The 18,523-nt window shown below is 45.6% G+C and overlaps 1 protein-coding gene across 1 annotated transcript in view; it reads right to left on the reverse strand.

Moving 5' to 3' along the window:
* The window catches only part of CRADD (CARD and death domain containing adaptor protein), a 201,648-nt gene extending 183,742 nt beyond the window's left edge, over positions 1-17,906 (reverse strand). Inside the window, exons 1-2 of the mRNA XM_084796335.1 lie at positions 17,797-17,906; positions 17,485-17,653 (exon numbers count right to left, since the gene is read on the reverse strand). Of these exons, the coding sequence (XP_084652461.1) occupies positions 17,485-17,562 (78 nt within the window). The 5' untranslated portion in view covers positions 17,563-17,653; positions 17,797-17,906. The remainder of the gene's footprint in view (positions 1-17,484; positions 17,654-17,796) is intronic.
* Between the last annotated feature and the right edge of the window lie 617 nt (positions 17,907-18,523).

An 18,523-nucleotide genomic window follows, 5' to 3' on the forward strand; every position in this document is an offset into this window, starting at 1 on the left:
ATCCACAGAGGCAGGCAGATCTCTGTGAGTTTGAGGCCAGCCTGGTCTACAAAGGCTACACAGAGAAACCTTGTCTGGGGGTGAGGGGAGGTAAAGGAGTGTTATTTGGGAAGAATAAGGACACTAAGGTGAAGGGGAAAGAGGGATAAAAGAGAGAGTGATGGGGAGAAAAAGGAGCCAAGTACATTACAGACATGGATGTACAATTGGCATATGCTAATAATTTTGGAAACATTGTTTATACAGCCTGGGTAACAAAACTACTCATGATCCATATTAAATGGCGGGGGGAAGGTACAAATTTGTGTCACACGTGTAACAAAGTGAATTTTTCTTAAATGTTAAAAGATATCGAACAACTGAGGTGGTTGGTACATGCCACACTACGGAAGTAATGACAGAAGACAACACCAAGCTTCTCCAAAGACTTAAAGACCTGGGCTGCTCTTAAGTAATTACATTATAAAGAAACAGATGACTGTAATTAAAATACACTGCTCTCTGCTTCACGCCTGTCAGGACTGACAGACATCAAGGAAAAACAAACCAATGCTGGCCAGGATGTGGACAAAGGGAATCCTTCTACACCACAGGGAGAAATGCAAACTGGTCCAGTCACAGAGGCAATCACTATAGAGGTTTCTCAAAAAAAAAAAAAGAAAAGAAAAGAAAAGAAAGAAAGCAAACTAGCAAATGACTCACTTCTAGGTGCTTCCCTGGGGGATGTTGAGAAACCCAGCACAGAGATACTTGCACATCGGTGGTTATCACCGCAGCTCTATTCTACAATGGCTGACTATGGAACGCAACTAGGTATCCAACACAGAGACATGAGCGAAGAGAATGCGCGGTCTAGATACACAATGGAAGGACGAAGCTATGCTCTTTGTGGGCAAATAGATGCAACTGGAGGGCATCGTATTAAACTAAGCCAGCCTCAAGAAAAAAAATATTTTTTCTTTCATTTGTGGTTCCTGGATTTTATATAGATACATGAAATCATATATATATATTTGACCTGAAAGCAGAAGTGAAACTGTGTTGAGGAAGAAATGAAACTAACAGGAGGCAGGAGGCGGGAGAGAAGGGGACAGGGGAAGCGTGGGTAGTTTAGGGGATATGCTCAACATACAATATATACTTATATAAACTGTTGACACAGAAATATCCTGTCTCCTTTTTTTGTTTTGTTTTGTTTTTTGAGACAGGGTTTTTCTGTGTAGCCTTGGCTGTCCTGGGCTTGCTTTGTAGATCAGGCTGACCTTGAACTCTCACAGAGATCTGCCTACCTCTGTCTGCCCAAGTACTAGGGTTACATATATGCACCCAGTTTTCTCCTTCTTTATTATCATCATCAACATTATTATTATTATTATGGTTTCTAGCCTCCGTACAATCTAAATTAGGCCTAGAATGTTTTCAGCCTCTGAGACTTACTGATGAATAAGCTGACCCTTTCTAGTTTGTTTTTTGTTTTTGTTTTTTTAGTTTTTCAAGACAGAGTTTCTCTGTGTAGTCTTGGCTGTCTTAGAACTCGCTCTGTAGACCAGGATTATAAAAATAACTGTTATTCTCCTGTCTCAATTGTCTGGGAGGCTTACTGCCTCCTTCTGCTAACCTAGGCCTGGTTCTGGAAGCTTCTAGCCTCTGTACAATCTAACCTAGGCCAAGAATGTTTTCAGCCTCTGAGATTTACTGCTTAATAAGTTCACCCTTACTTGTTCTTTCTGAGCTCTGTGCTGGCTGGTGCAACTCAGCTGTTCTGGCTCAAATTCTTTTCCCAGTTGATTTATCTAATCTGGCTTCTCTCTTGACCTGGAATTGCTGTTTGGACTCAAACTAACTCAGCAATCTGCTCTAATCTCTTAGCTTCTTCTCATTTTCTGGCTCATTCAGTCTTCACCTCAGTTCTGTCTCTGCAACCCATCTCTCTATTACTGTCCTGGTAAAACTGCCTGCTCTCTCTGTAAAATTGCCTCTTAAGTAGCTTTCCTTTCTTCTCTCTTCTCATGAGAGTTGGGCATATCCTATTTTGTCAAATCTCTGATTCATCATCACATTTTCTGCCACTCAATTAGACACCACTTTCAAACATGGTGCTTCCTTCTACAAACTAACTTTACCTTTGGGATTAAGGACATGTACCACCATGCCTGGATCTAAGCTTATCTTTACCAGAAACCTGCTCTATAGCAGGCTGGCCTTGAACTCAGATCTGTTTGCTTCTGTCTCCTGGATTAAAGGCATGTTTGTATTCCAGCCGGATCACACAGACCTAGACGATCTTTGGATGTGATCTCTTGCCAGCTGGATCACACAGACCTAGGAGGTCTTTGGATGTGATCTCTTGCCAGAACAGCCATGATATGAATTAACATTCCTCTATACAGGCTGGCCTCAAACTCAGAGATCCGCCTGCCTCTGCCTCCTGGAGTGCTGGGGTTACAGGTGTGCACCACCATCCACAGGCTTGTGAAACATATATTGGGGCATCTGACTTTCTTCAGCTTTTCTTTTTTTTCCTCAGTCAGTTGTCCTCTTCTCCTCTGGCTTATGCTGAAGCAGGTGCTGGTGAGCTTCCATGCAGGCCATTGGCTGCTCTTCCCTGCTCGATTTGTGTCCCAGGAGGCTGGAGTACATTGGCAGTTATAAGCCATATTCCCTGTGCACTTTTATCCTCCGACTTCCAGATAAGTTTGTCCAGATACCTCTGACACTACAGTGAGTAAAAAATGAAGTTAACCTTGTCTTGCTTGCTCCCTACCACAGCCGTTCTTCCTCAGTTCCAGTGTTCCTCTTTAGACACAGTCTTCCTATAGCTTAATATGATTTTAGTAACACACACACACGTTGGGTAAAATGAAAAATAAAGTAAGGTCATGGAATAAGTAATGGTGGGAGAAGCTACTTAAGGAGGTGACATCTCAGCTAGGTATTAAAGTACTAAAAGAACAAGATATAGCTGTCAGTGCAAAGATGTAGGAGACCCACTGTTCATGTGCAGGGGTTAAAATCCTGAAGGCATGGATGCACAGGAAGAAGAGACTGGGTGTGGACCGTGGGGATCTGGAATTAGTGAGACAGAGTACGATGGGAGCTGGCCAGAGAGGCAGCAAGGATTAACCAATGGTGAGCTTCGGGGGCCTGTGGAACAGGTCTTGGACTTTTACTTGAAGTGCGAGGAAAAATTTGAGGAGCTTCAGGTTGGGGAGTAAGTGGAACCAGTTTTTTGTTGTTCGGGTTTTTGTTAGTTTTATTTTTGTAGAGACAGGGTTTCTCTGTGTAGCCTTGGCTGTCCTGGACTCATTCTGTAGACCAGGCTGGCCTCGAACTTACAGAGAGTCTCCTGCCTCTGCCTCCAGAGTGCTGGGATTATAGGTATGCACCACCACATTCTACCAGAGGAACCAGGTTTAGTTGGTTTTGTTTATTTTTTGGGTTTTCAAGACAGGCTCTGTGTAGCCCTGGCTGTCCTAAAACTGGCTCTGTAAGCCAGGCCAGCCTCTAACTCAGAGACCAGTCTGTCTCTTGACTCCCAAGTATTAGGACCAAAGGTATATGCTACTACTCCCAGCTTCCATGTGTTCAATAGATAATTTTTACTGAGTGGACAAATGGATTACACGAAGTGCAAGAGTGGGGGCCATTGCTACAGGATTACTGGCGTTTAAACTGCACAGGTGGCCATGAAATGGGGAGATGTGAATTGACACAAGTTCCTTATTCTGTGTATTAGTTACCTTTCTGTTGCTGTGATAGGATCTCCTGACGCAAAGGGTTTGTTTTGGCTTATAGTTCCTGAGGGGAAACAACTTATTGGGGTGGGGAGAACATGGTGTAGGGAACATGAGGCTGGCCAATCACATTGTGCTCCGGAAGCAAAAACGCAGAGCAGGAAGTAGCACCTCAACCCCCCCACCCACCCCATGACGTTCTTCCTTCAACAAGGCTCTACCTCCTAAAGCTCCACAGCCTTCCAGAATAGCATCAGCAACTGAAGACCAAGTGTTCAAATCCATGAACCTATGGGGACAGTAACATTCATATCACCACCCTGAGCTAGCACAAGATGTGTGTGTGTGTGTGTGTGTGTGTGTGTGTGTGTGTGTGTGTGTGTGCATCATGTGCATGCCTGGTAAGATGCTTGAAACTGGAGTTACAAATGGTTGTGAGCCACCATGTGAGTGCTGGAAATTGAACCCAGGTCCTCTAAAAGAGCAAGAAGTGGCCCTAACTGCTGGCCCATCTCTTCAGCTCCTACTTTAGGTTTTGTTTATTTTTTAACCAGTGTCTAAAAATTCTGGAGAGTTGTAAACGCACTACTATATTTTTTTAAAAAACTTTTACGTTTTAATTTCTATCATTATTTTCCTAAATGCAGTACCACTTCATTTTGTTTCTAAGACCTCCATGGTAACTAATGACTGCCTTCAATAACAGCCTTTCACATAATGGGATGTTTCTATTGAAACACACAGAGAGAAAGTAAGCCATTCACAGAAACGCAACCTCCATGTAACCTGCACAGCACTGGAGAATTCACCATTACCAAGATTTTTTTTTTTTTTTTTTTTTTTTTTGGTTTTTTGAGACAAGGTTTCTCTGTGTAGCCTTGGCTGTCCTGGACTAACTTTGTAGACCAGGCTGGCCTCGAACTCACAACAATCCACCTGCCTCTGCCTCCCAAGTGCTGGGATTAAAGGCGTGTGCCACCACCGCCTGGCTTGTTACCAAGATTTCATGTGCCCTCTCTTACCCTTCCCAACTCCCTGTAACAGCCACAAGGGTAGCCAGGCTCCTGGCTTCAAGCACCGTCATTTGGTCTTGCTTGACTCTGAGCTTTTCAGGCAGAGGACTGAGGACCCTATGCTCCAGCAGAGCTGTAAAATCCCCATCTTCCCCCGCACTCAGGATGGGATTGCCACCGGGGACAGAGCCTCGGTTTTCACTTCATGTTTTCTGGAATCACAATGAAAAACTGAAGCTGTAAGCCAGTCACTCCCAAAGTATGAGCAAGCCATGCCTGGGTTACTGCCTGCCTGGGTCCCCAGCCCTGGTCCTGGCCCTGGCCAGCAGCAACAGGAGCACTGGGTGCAAAGAATGTTTGTTTACTGTGGCTGAGGGTGATGAGTGCTCCTTAGGTGAGTCATGAGATGTCACAATGCAATGGTGTCTTGGCTTTTGGCTTTCTTCTTCTTATCTGCCTTCCAGAACTTTCCCCAGCCCAGACCAAATGGTATTTTTATTAATCTAGAAAAACAGAAACTCCAGTTTCTAGTTGCATGCCCATACTCCCCCACCATACACACACACACACACACACACACACACACACACACACACACACACAGACTCACACACAATGCCACACCAGTACTCATTAGGCTGCTGGGATCAAACAAGGAAGCAGGAAACTTAGTCTTTACACTATCACCTTCTTCATACCAACTCTAACCCCTGTGCCTGCTCCTCTCCCTGAGACCTCAAAACTGTTCGGTCCCCAGAACAGATTCCCTTGAAACGCACAGCCCTACCCACCAAAATGCAACCCTTGACCCTCACGCCAACTCTACTTTGTTAAGGGACAACATAAGGGATTGGGTTGATCAGGGGACTCTCTAGCGTGCTTCAGTGGGCAACTGGGAAGAAAAGAGGCTAGTTCTAAAACTCATGCTGTTGAAGGTGGCCGAAACTTAAGTGTGGGAATTCGTGCAGGAAGTCCAGTGTAATAGTTAAGCCTGGTTGTCACATTAATTGGATCCGGAAACAACTAAGAGCCATGCCTCTAGGCTGGCCCAATAGGGTGTCCCCCTAGGTTTAACTGATGGGCACAGACCCTCCCATTGAGTGGCAGCACTCTAAAGAAATCCCAGGGAAAAGTGGGGCTGTCCACCTTCAATCCTAGCTGGTAAATGCATCTGCTCAGCTGCTGCCACTTCGGCTGCCCTACATTGTCATCAAACTCTGGCTTCGGAACTCTAATGTGGAAAGGAGGCCAGCAGCAGCTCTCCAGGGAATCTTCCAGCCTTCAGTACCAGATTGGGACTGCTAAGGCATCCAGTCTCAAAGACAGAGTTTATCCAGAGTACAGACAAGCCATTGGTACATTACTGATACCTTTTTTTACAAAAAAAATTTATTTATTTATTTATTTATTTATTATGTATACAGTGCTCTATTTGCATGTACCCCTACAAGCCAGAAGAGGGCATCAGATCTCATTATAGATGGTTGTGAGCCACCATGTGGTTCCTGGGAATTGAACTTAGGACCTCTGGAGGAACAGTCAGTGCCCTTAACCCCTGAGCCATCTCTCCAGGCCCATTACTGATACCTTACCATGTAGTCAAATCTAGTAAGTCAAGTCCACTTTGTAATGTAGATTTGTTTTATTGGCCTTATTCTAGAAAGCCCTGACTAATGCAAATAGTGATGAATGAGGTCTCCTCATTCATCAGGGGTCAGCCATGACTGTATGATGTCAGTGAGGGTCACTGCTTACCCTTCATACCATAGCTTTGCTTGTCACCACCCACTGTGACAAGGTGGCTGTCAGAACAGCTTTGCATCGTACTGATGGGGTTGGTCTGGTGCTGTGTATTTATTCTAATGCTAATTACCGGCCCCCAAGTACATGCAAGTACATCAGTCTTTGTTGTATAAGTCTCTCTCTGCCTAATTTTAAGTTGACTGGATAATAAAGTTGCTGAAGACTGTAACTGGGCAGAAGAGAAGTAGGCTAAGCTGAGGTTCCTGGGCTTGGGGGGCCTCAGAGGAACCCTGAGGCCTGGAGGAGAAGAGAGAGGATGCAGAAGATATAGCAGGGGAGGAAGCTGAGAGAGAAGGAAGTCGCCATGCAGCAGTATAGACCATGAGCGCGTTGTTGAGTATACTGCCCCCAGTCTGCCTAGCAACCTATGACGTCATGAAAGCTGGCCTGATAGAACAGAAACAGCCCAGACAGGAACCATTAAGACAGGTAACATGGGGTGTGTAGCTGGGAGATAGCAAAATAGCTTAAAGGGCTGATACCTGCCCAGTTACTATGTTTGCAAGTTTTTATAAATCCAAGAGGTCTCAGTCTCCATCAATTGGGAATTAGCCGGGGTAGAGAAGCCCCCTGGAGTCCACTATCCTACCTCTCGGCAACCCTCATGGTAGTTATGAACTTTTATTTCCCAGTGTTCTGAAGTCAAACTATGCCTGATCACGCAGGTCAAATTCTGGATGTTTATTTCGGAATTAAGAGTGAAATCAGCACAGCCCAAAATGCCAGGGCTGAGTCATGTCATGGCCAAACAAGAAGGCTGGTGTCTTGCTTTCATTTCTGTTGCTGTGGTTTAAAAAAAAAAAAGTCAACTCTTGACAAAGACCAACTTAGGGGAGAAAAAATTAATTTTATTTATAATTTTAGGTTTTACTCACAGCAGAGAAGTTAAGGCATCAAGACCTTGAAGTGGCTGGTCAACCACGCATCCGCAAGAGCAGAGAGAAATGAATTAATTCAGCTTGGTGCTCAGCTGGCTTTTGTTTGTATATTCTAGGACCCCAATCCAAGGAATGCTGCTACCCATTTTCAGACTGGGTCTTCCCACCTCAATTAAGACAGTTAAGATAGCCAGGCATGGTGGCACACGCCTTTAATCCCAGCACTCGGGAAGCAGAGGCAGGCGGATAGCTATGAGTTCGAGGCCAGCCTGGTCTACAAAGCAAGTCCAGGACAGCCAAGGCTACACAGAGAGACCCTGTCTCGAAATGCCCCCCCACCCCACCCCAAAAAAAGACAATCAAGATAATCCACCACAGACACACCCACAGGCAAAAGGGCTCTAAACTACCCCTCAGGAAGACTCTACCAAGAGGTTGTGTCCAGTTGACAAAAATAACAAAAACAAAAACCATCACAGCTGAGTTTTATGTAGGAGACACCAGAGAGCCATGGAAGGATTTTGAGATTTTGAGCAGGATAACATCATTTCAAATTTACAAAGGATCAATTGAAAGTACAGAGGGTCAGAAAAAAAGAACCCAAAAAACCTAAGACTAGAGTTAGGGCCGGAGAGATGGCCTCAGTGGGTAAGTGCTTGTCCTGTAAACATGAAGACCAATTTGGGGTCCCTAGCGCCCATATGTGAGCAACTTAGGCCACCTGCAGTCCAAGCTTCTGAGAGGAGGATACGTGGGATTCCCTCCTTCAAGGAAGCTGGATGGACCAGCCAGAATCAGGGTGCGCAAGGTCCAGCAAGAGGCCTTGCCCAGAGTGAATAAAGCAAAGAGAAGTTGAAGAAGACACCCAATGTAAACCTCTGGCATCCACATGTACCCACACACGTGTGTGTCCACGTGCAGGTATGCCGCGCGCACACACACACACACACACACACACACACACACACACACACACACACAAAACGGAAGTGTTAAGCTTAACCATCTCTGTGGTAGAAGCATCGTGTCAGACACAGTGACCTTGCTTTTGTGGTGTTGGCTGCATGGGTGCTCCCGTGCAGGTCTTAGCTCGCTGTTTCATATAGAACAGAAGGCTTATCCTGCAGGAAAACAGCTGTACTGAACCTAAATCCATTAAAAAGCCCATTCCTGTTCCAAAACTCTTTACCGTGATCTATACATCTCTGCTGAGAAGTTGGCCACATTCTCAAATTCTCACATTCAATTATAAAGCAATTCTAAGACCCCTGAATACCCTAAATATTATAAGGATTTTATAATCTAGCATCATTAGTAGGATGGCCACTTCGAGCCTCTTCTGGCCTCTCACCCATCTGCCCTCTACAGAAAAAGAGAAAGGACTATTTGAGGCAGAAAACTGCCTGGTGCTGAAGACAGATAGTTTCCTCTATACTCAAATGAGAGACTTTCCCTAACTTGTCAGTTCTCAAAGCATCACATGTTTGGAGAAAAGAAGAGATGCTTCAGACAGGAGAGTAACAGGAAACGAACCAGTTGCCCCAGGACAGAAATGTCTTCTTCATTATCCTAAGGCTATGGTTCAGAGAGCAGGCGTCTTCCCAGGTCTTACTGTGTATCCATGAATAAATGAAAAGAGATGGGCTGATTTAACAGAAGCCTGACATTTTTAGGCGTGCCAATGACTTTTGGTTCTTAGTTGTATAGCTAACAGAGACATTGGCCAAACCTCCATCCGAAATGAAAAGTGATAATTTCTAAAATGTTATTCTGGCCTTGAAGTGTATTTGTCTTTCTTTTTTCTTTGTTTTTGCATCAATTTTAACTGTCTAACTCTGTTTAACTGAGGATCAGGTGACAATTCTTTTCAGCATCTTTTGAAGTATTTGAAGTGTGCCCATAGGCATGGAGTGTCCTGTAGACTCTAAGGGCCGATTAGCAAATGCCTGCTCCATGGATGAGGAGTTCAGTCTGGAGACACTACAGGGCCTCCCAAGCACCCCGAGGCTGGGTCTCAGACTCACAATTCTGAGTTGAGCCTGGTGCTTTCTCTGACACAGGCAGAGGGAGCTTTGGGGGGAAAGCCCGGCAATGCTGGGCTGACTGCAGGAAGTGGTTCTGGGGACGAGATGAACAACAAAGAGGCCATTTTTCACAGGGACTCAAAATGAGAGCTCTCGCTCCCCTCTGTTTATACGGGAGCGCTATTGCATTAAAGGGCTCTTTCTTTTCATTCGGAATAAGAAAATACCTTCTGCCAGGCGGGCGAGCAATTCCTAGGAGCAGCACAGCTTCTCCACAAAAGTCCCCACCGCCCTCAGAGGGAAGACAGCGGAGCTCCCAGCTCCTAAACTCACCCATCTCTCTGCTTTCCTCATCCTGAGACCTTCTCCTCCCCTAAGGCCAGTGGTGTCAGAGAGGCAGGAAAGGAGGGAGAGGGAGGAGGGAAGAGGAGGAGGAAGGAGGAGGAAAGAGGAGGAGGGAATAACAATGGGAGGGAAGGAGAGAGGGACTGGAAAAGTAAAAATGGAGGGGAGTGAAGAAGAAGAAATAGATCTCAGCCTAGAAGCCCAGGGAAGTTCCCAAGCAAAAGCTATGTCTCCTTTGACTAAAGGAGGTGAGATAGGGCACAGAAATTTCCAAAGGTTCAACTGCCCTTGATTCATCGGCTCAATTCTCTACCACTGTCCGGGCACTCTGAGACACCCTGAAAACGCACACAGGTGGCAAACACAGTCACTTCCTTTACCAAGGGCATGGTGGCACATCCTGGATCCCAGGAAGCCAACGCTGAGTTTCAAAGCCATGAACTGCATCTGAGGATTACCTCCATGGAAGGAAGAAAAGGGAGCAGGACTGAGCGTAGGGCAGTGTCAGAAGATGAATCGCAAAGGGCACTTAAGCTAGGCCAGAGCGTAGTTTAGGCTAAGTACTGTGGGGAACTTCGGAGTCAGAGGCAGGTGGATGTCTATGAGTTCAAGCCCAGCCTTTTCTACATAGGATATTAAAGGACAACAGTCAAGGTTACGTAAGTGAGACCCAGCCTCAAATATGTGTGTGTGTGTGTAAATGTGTGTATGTGTGTCTCACACAAACACACACACACACACACACACACACACACACACACACACACACAATGTGGCTCGCCTTTTGGAGCTGTGATTCAATCATTGAAAGGAGGCGTGGTCCTGGCCAGGATGCTCTCTTCAGCCCTAGAGGCAGGTTGGCAGCCAAAGGCCACACTGTAGCAACTGAGGAAAACAAAACAAAACAAACAATATGTATATATATATTCAATGTGAGGGTGTGTCTGACTGGCTACCGAGAGCCTACCTCACATGCACTCAGACAGAGGAGGAAAACGACATAAAATAACCAAGAAAAGATGCATGTGAGCTACGCAATTGGTGTTACAAAGGAGAGGTAAATGGGACTGAAAAACAGGAATCGACACCTCGGACTGGAAGGAAGGACTGGGTTTCGGGCAGAGGCACCTGGTTGGAGGGGATTTGAGAGGAGAGGCTCCATAAGACAGGCAGGTCTCAGGTGACCACCGCGAGTGCACACCAGGCGCATGCTCAGACCGCGAGCCACACTTCCTCACTGGCTTCACAGCCCCTCTGGGCAGGTGTTGCCCCCAGGTTCTCAGTGTCTCCTGCTTCTCATGGACTCAAGGAAGAGCGGCATTTCACAGGACCACGTGGAGCAGCTGCATTCCCAGAAGGGGCGACCCCTGACCAGGCATTGAGTTAAAATTGTAAGTAGTTGTTGATGACCAAACTGAGCGGTTCTCAGAGCAGAGGAATGCTTTTAAAGAAAACAAGAAACCAGCCAACCTTAGGCCTTCACGGTAAAAATTTTAAAAAGAAAATAATCACTGTAAACTTCGTTATTAAGGCAGATTTCAAACTTCCACAAAAATAGTGAAAATTAAATAAAACATTAGGATGAGTTTATACCCATGTTCACCTAGCAATCGCTGCATCTGGTGGACTATAAAAAAAAATCAAGCAAAACTGTGCATAAACAGAATCAAAATAAAATACAGTTCTCAGGCAGTGGTTACATAGTAGTAAAAAGAGGGCTCAGAGAAACTTTTCTGATAGACAAGTAGGTGGCTTGGTTTGTATATCTGATAATACAAAACTTGCTAGGAAAACACAATCTGCAAAGCAAAAATCATATTTTGACATTTTCTTGTTCGTTTAATTTATAAACTTACTTGGAGCCACAGGCCTGTAATTCAGCACTCTGGAGGCAGAGTCAGGTGGATCTCTGTGAGTTCAAGGCCAGCCTGGTCTACAATTAGAGTCCAGGACAGCCAAGGCTACACAGAGCTTGTGTCAAAAAAGTTACTTGTAAGAAAATCTGCCAAGAAATTCTACCCTACTCTCAACCCCACACACCAGGTACCCTGCTGTGTCCACTGTAGATCTGTGTAAAGACTGGCCTGAACCCTGACTCCCTGAGGGCCTGAGGCATCTCCCCACTGGGAAGAGAATTCATTCAAAACTAACTGAGCCAGCTCTTTTGAGGGTTAACAATGGAGGGTGGCGTATAGGGGACCGGCTGGGGTTACAGGCCTGGGTTAGAAACACTTCCTAGCAGGAAGTGGTGGCTCACTCCTTTAATCCCACCATTTAGGAGGCAGAGGCAGGTGGATCTTTGTGAGTTCGAGGCCAGCCTGGTCTACAAAGTGAGTCCAGGACAGCCAGGGCTACACAGAGAAACCCTGTCTCGAAAAACCAAAAAAAAAAAAAGGAAAGAAAGAAAGAAAAGAAAAATGCCCCCAGTCTTAGTTTTCTCATCTGTAAAATGGGGACAATGATGCCAGCTTCCCAATGTGATGAGAAACTCTGGGGCTGACACTTGAGTACCCTTTGACCTTCAGAAATGGGTAGTTAGGGGCACTTTTGCTGTGACAGAACATCATGACCAAAGCAAGTTGGAAAGGAAGAGTTTATTTGCCTTACACTTTCACATTGCTGTTTGTCTTAGGCTTTCTATTGCAATGAAGAGACACCATGACCACAGCAACGCTTATAAAGGAAAAACATGAGGGACCGTATTAAAGATTTGAAGCATTAGGAAGGTTGGGAGCCATTGTCCTGAAGGATCACAGACCACCCTGAAGACACCGGAGCCGGAGCTTAAGGGTGCCACTTTCAAGAGCCTGCTCTGGTTTCATAAAGCCTGTGTTTCTCCAAAAGGAGAGCAGGCAATGGGACACGATTGTGTATATTATAGGAAAGAATTTAAGATGTTGTTATGTTTTACTAATTTGGGAGAGGTGAGCTTGCACACGTCTTGGCACCCATGTGGAAGACAGAGGATAGCTCTCTCCGCCATGTGGATCCCAGGAGCTGAACTCTGGTTGTAAGGTCTGGCGGCAAGCAGCTTTACTCGCTGAATCTTCTCGTCATCTCCCAGGAGATGATTTTAGGAGGCAAAGTGTACAGTATTATACAAGGCATCTATTATGTTGTGAGAGATAACACAGAACTCAGTGACAATGGGTCTACATTGCATTATAATACACATAAGAGTCTCACATAGCCCAATTATTAGAGTGTGTCAGGCCCTGTTTTAACTACTTAATAAAGTAGCTATATGGTTATCTAGATTTTTGTTTTGTTTTTCCAGACAGGGTCTCTCTGTGTAGCCTTGGCTGTCCTGGACTCACTTTGCAGACCAGGTTGGCCTCGAACTCACAGTGATCCCCCTGCCTCTGCCTCCTGAGTGCTGGGATTAAAGGCGTGCGCCACCACGGCTGGCTGATTATCTAGATTTTTGCAAATGAGAAAAGCAAGAGAGCAAAGTCACATGGATAGTAAGATGTGGCCCGGGTGTGAGAGGCCAGATGAGTCACGCATCAGCTTTGCTTTTTGTTTTACTTTGTTTTTCTGGCGCAGTGGGTCAAGCCCAGAGCCTCGCATATGTTTAGGTAAGTGTTCTACCACCAAGCTACAGCCCCAGGGAGGTCTTGAACAGCACTTTTGTGGGGGCACGCTGAATCCCAAAGCAAAGGAAAAATGTATGCTACCTATACACTTCTCCAAATGGCTTTATTTTGAACTCAAGAAAAATGAAGAAAAGCTCTGTTAATGTGTGAATGTGTATATGGCTCCCATACCAACCAGCTCACACAGCTGTCGCTGCTACAACACACCCAGCAGAGACAAGTGGAGTCCGGGGACCAGGAACTTGGAGGCCTCATGAGAAATTAAGTTTTCCACAATGCAAAGCCACAGGGAAGCAACACGGAAACCAACAGTTCTGACCTTATTTAATATTTTGGCATTTCGAACATGCGTGGCTAGGGAGGCCACAGGCCCTGGAGTAGAACCTGCTGCTGCTAGTTTGCTCTGGCCATGTTGTCAAGACGCTTCTAAATGTCTATCTTCTCACAGACACGGGCTGGCCCGAGAAGCTTCTGTTTGCAGTAGACATCGAACTGCATAACTGGTCCAAGTGCTGAGCAGGGGAGACTGAGCACTCAGTTCTGAAGGGGACATCTTTCTCAAGACACCCATCGCCACCACTACCGTCTTGAAGGCCCAGCGAACATGATGGAAGATCACAGAAAAATCATAAGAGACTCTGTGTGTGTGTGTGTGTGTGTGTGTGTGTGTGTGTATGTGTGTGTGTGTGTCTGTGTGTCTGTGTGTCTGTGTGTCTGTGTGTCTGTGTGTCTGTGTGCGGGGAAGGGGGCAGAGTGGTGAGGAAGAATGCTGTCCCAAAAAGGCAAGCATCTGGTCTTTAGTTGCCTGTACAAGACCAGCACAAGATCAAGCCAACCAAACTTCCGGCATAGACAGCCAAGGGCTCTCCAGGACACACCCCTTACTGAGAAGCTGTTGGCAATTGATAGTTACAGGAAAGGAGACTCATTCCTGTTTTGAGTGCTGGCCACTGGCAGGTTTTCCACAGTCCTGTGGATGGTCCCACAACCATGCACATATGAACAGCACTAACTGGACTTAGAGGATTATTACAAAAAAAAAAAAAAAGCATGAAATTGGGTGAAGGCTGTGCTGAGGGGATTTGGGAGCAATAGGAGGAAAAAGTACGGCTGGGTATAATCATATTATATTTTATACATGTATGAAAATTTAAGAATAAATTTTTTAAAAAGAGAAAAATTTTTTAAATTAAAAAAAGAATAAATTTAAAAATTTAGATATGACATTCATTCATCATGATTTTTTAAAACATTTTTTTTTAAATGTAGCATGATATTAACATTGATTTTGGTTGTGGAGGCTTTGGGGGTTCTTGTGGGTTTTGCTGCCAAAGGAGACTCACCTGACTCTGAGCCTGAATTATGCAAATGTGACTTTACCATTTCCAAAGGCAGATACCTACAGCAGGTGTGGCCGTGGGCCTCTTTGAGGTGCATTCTTTGGACCCGGAACACCAGCTTTGAAAACTTTGAGGAACCAAGTTTCCGTGTTTCAAGTTTTGTTTCCAGTGCATGCCATCTGTTGAAAATTGTGCTCTGGGTTGGGGGAAGGGGTCATCCTCCTGCCAAGTTTTGCTGCATGTTTTTCAATGGTGCTTTTTTTCCTCCTTAAAATAAAATTCATTCTAGAAAACCTGCCACCTTTTATTTAAGTTTTTTAGGAGATTGTCTGTGTGTCAACGTTGGCCTCTGAAAGAAATATTATGGAAACAAGGAGCACTTTACTCTTCTTTTTCAGAAGGTGGTGGGGTAAGTCTCGTGTAGCCCAGGCAGGCTTCAGAGTCCCTATGTACCCAAGGATGACTCTGAGCTCTTGCTCATCCTGCATCTACCTTCCAAATATACTTGGAAAGTATTTCCTTCTTAGTTAAAAAGATTTGGGGGCCCATGTGTGGAAGAATGCCTTGTGTAAATATAACAGCTGTCAATAAAGAGCTGATTGGCCAATCAGCTGGGCAGAAAGGTAGGACGTGGAAGGTGGAACTTCCTGGTAGGGAGACAGGAACTCTGGAAAGGGAAGAGAGGAAGGCTTTTGGCCAGGAGACACTGAGAAAGACTTATGTTCAAGGACACTGGGAGGTTAGTTGGCCACATAGCTGAGAAAGAAGATCGCGAATGAGCACATGGCTCTAAGAACAGACTGATGGAGCAGAAGCCACCGCCGGAGTCATCAGGTTGGCAAGTGGCTGGATTTTATAGGTACTAGCATTAGAGTGGCTCAGAATCTGCCCAGCATAGTACTTACAGCTTAAAAATAAACCCAAGTCTTGATGTGCCAGTCATTGGGGAGCTAGCCGGTTAAAGGAAACTACTGCCTTAATAATTTACTGTGCCAGGCATGGTGGCACATACCTATACTCCCAGCACTTGGGAGGCAGAGGCAGGTGGATCTCTGTGAGTTCGAGGCCAGCCTGGTCTACAAAGTGAGTCCAGGACAGCTAAGGCTACACACAGAGAAACTCTGTCTCAAAAACAAACAACAACAACAAATTTACTGCGTTGATTAATATAGGTGGCACACACCTGTAATGGCAATACTTGGGAAACAGAGGGCTTGGGATCAGAATTTAGGCTACTTTTAGCTATCTGGTGAGTTCAAGGCCAGGCTAGGCTGGGCTATCTGAGACTTTGTAACAAAACAAAATAAAACAAAACCAACCCAAAAACAGGGCAGATGATAGGAAGGAAGGAAGGAAGGAAGGAAGGGAGGGAGGAAGGAAGGAAGGAAGGAAGGAAGGAAGGAAGGAAGAGAGAGGGACGGAAAGGAGAAGAGGAACAGGGGAAGAGTTCGGAAACAGCTTTTCTAACAAGCCAGGTCTAATCCGAATCAAGGCGAAGAATGGTGTTCCCTTGGTCTAGTTCCCAGTTTTGATTAGGCAACACTTGATTGTAATATCCATTGCTCAATAAGTGTCACAGAATTCCTTGAACAGAATTAAATAAGCGTTTGCTTTCAACTCTAAAGGGCGAGCCATGGGGCCACCTTCCTGGACACCTGTTCCTAAGTGGTATGGTGAAATCAGGTACCGGAGTGGCAATCCCAGTTAGGCAGAGATGTCACCACCGGGATTCTAGCGCTGGAACGCAGAAAACTACACACAAATACAAAAGGGAACAAAAATAAAGTCACACCCAAAAGGTTCACAGAGAACTAGCCGTGCTTTCTGCAGCAAGTAACCTGAGCTCTCTTTTGCTCAAATGCTGCATGGGTTCATTTGTGCCTTACTACTAGCGTTGGGAAGAATGAGAGATCCATCCACGGACATCTAAGTGGCCCCAAGTAACCACCTGTGTGTGTACAATGTACCTGCTCGTGCAAGTGTGAGCACACATACAGGAAGCCAGGGGCTGGTACTGTGTCTTTCTCAGTGGTTTTCTACCTTAAATTTTGAGAGCAGGCTGGGCGGTGGTGGTGGTGCACGCCTTTAATCCCAGCACTAGGGAGGCAGAGGGAGGTGGATCTGTGAATTCAAGGCCTGCCTGGTCTACAAAGCAAGTCCAGGATAGTCAAGGCTACACAGAGAAACCCTCTCTTGAAAAACAAAACAAAAGAAATTTTGAGAGCAGGTCTTTCACTGAACCTGGGCCTGATCAATGAGCTTCAGAGATCTGCCCATCTCCTCCCTGGTAGATCTGGGGTTATAGACACAACCATCTTTTGTACATTAGATGGGGATCCAAACTCATGTCTTCACACTTGCTCAACAGGCACACTACCAACTGAGCCATCTCTCCGGCCCTAGTAACCTAGGTTTTATGGTTGTCAAGTGTGGCTGTGCAGAACAAAGACTACATTTCCCAGTCTCCCCTTGCAGTCAGATAGGCTCAGGTGATCCCATGTTGGCCAATGAGATGTGAGCAACCTCTAAAGGTTACAAACGGAAAAGGGTGACCATTAACCTTCATCAGACCCATCTATCAACTTAGTGGGATTTGAAATGAACACCTCTGGCTGTATTTACAAGGGAGTTACCAGAAAGGCTTAACTGAGCAGGGAAAACCCACCCGCAAATGTGTGGATGACATCAACCCCCGGGTTAGGGTCCTAGGTGGAACAAAGAGGAGGAAGTGCGTAGAACCCCAGGGCTCACCTCTCTCTGCTTCCTGGCTAACGCTGCAGTGTGACCAGTGGCCTCTTGCTCCTCTGGCACGGTCTTCCTTCCCACCATGACGCTCTCTCCTCCCCTCAAACCACGAGTGTTGCTAAGTATTATTAGCGGTATTTTCTAACCCGCTATCAGTCAGTGAAAACTCAGACACCTGTTGTAATTCAAAATAGCCTTGGTTCACCAGGGGCAGGGAAGACATCCCCTAATTACCGACCGTACCTCCCTCCCCCAACCCCATGTCATCTGCTTCTAATGATTTCTTTCGAGCTACCTCCCATCCATAATCCCAAATACTTGCTAAATGTTCTTCGTCTGAGCCGAGTCTTTCATCCACATCCGCCATGCGCTGCTTCTCCACCTCACTCATGGCGATGGCCTCCTTCCGTCTCTTCTAATCTGGTCTCTTTCCCAAGATCCTCTTCCGATCTCTTGACTGCTTGCTTTCCCAAGAGCCTCTCTGTCTTCCGAAGCCTGTGAATTTTAGCCACGTCTATCTCATTTGCCTGTCCAGGTGTATTGGCTCTTTATTGGTCAAACAGGAATAAGTTTTTAGCAAGGTTACACAGCAGTGTTTGGGGTACATTAAAAGACAGCAAGCAGTAATTAGCGTCAAAGTACGCCAGACCAAAACCTCAAACACAATAAACCCTTCTTTCTGTACGTTGATTTTGCCAGGTATTTGAACACAGCTTGGAGAATAGAGACAATACCAACAGCAAGAGCCATCTTGGGCCAGGAGTACAAAGACAATACCCTGTGACTGTTGAGACAAGACAGGAAAAACTTGGATCTTGACCCAGGTGAATCCAGGTATATTTTGTGGTTGTAACTGTAATTATTTTTTAAAATGTGTCTGACTTTCTTTATTTCCAGTATTTGGGGATTAAACCTAGGATTTCACACATGCTAGGCAAGAACACACAGGTGCATCCCCTTGCTGAGCTGCCCAGGGTGGATTTGAACTCACTCAGACAAACCTTGAACTTGTGACACTCCCAACTCAGCTTCCCAAGTAACTGGA

Source organism: Acomys minous (genome assembly GCF_964271855.1).
Source record: "Acomys minous genome assembly, chromosome: 9".
Lineage (NCBI taxonomy): Eukaryota > Metazoa > Chordata > Mammalia > Rodentia > Muridae > Acomys > Acomys minous.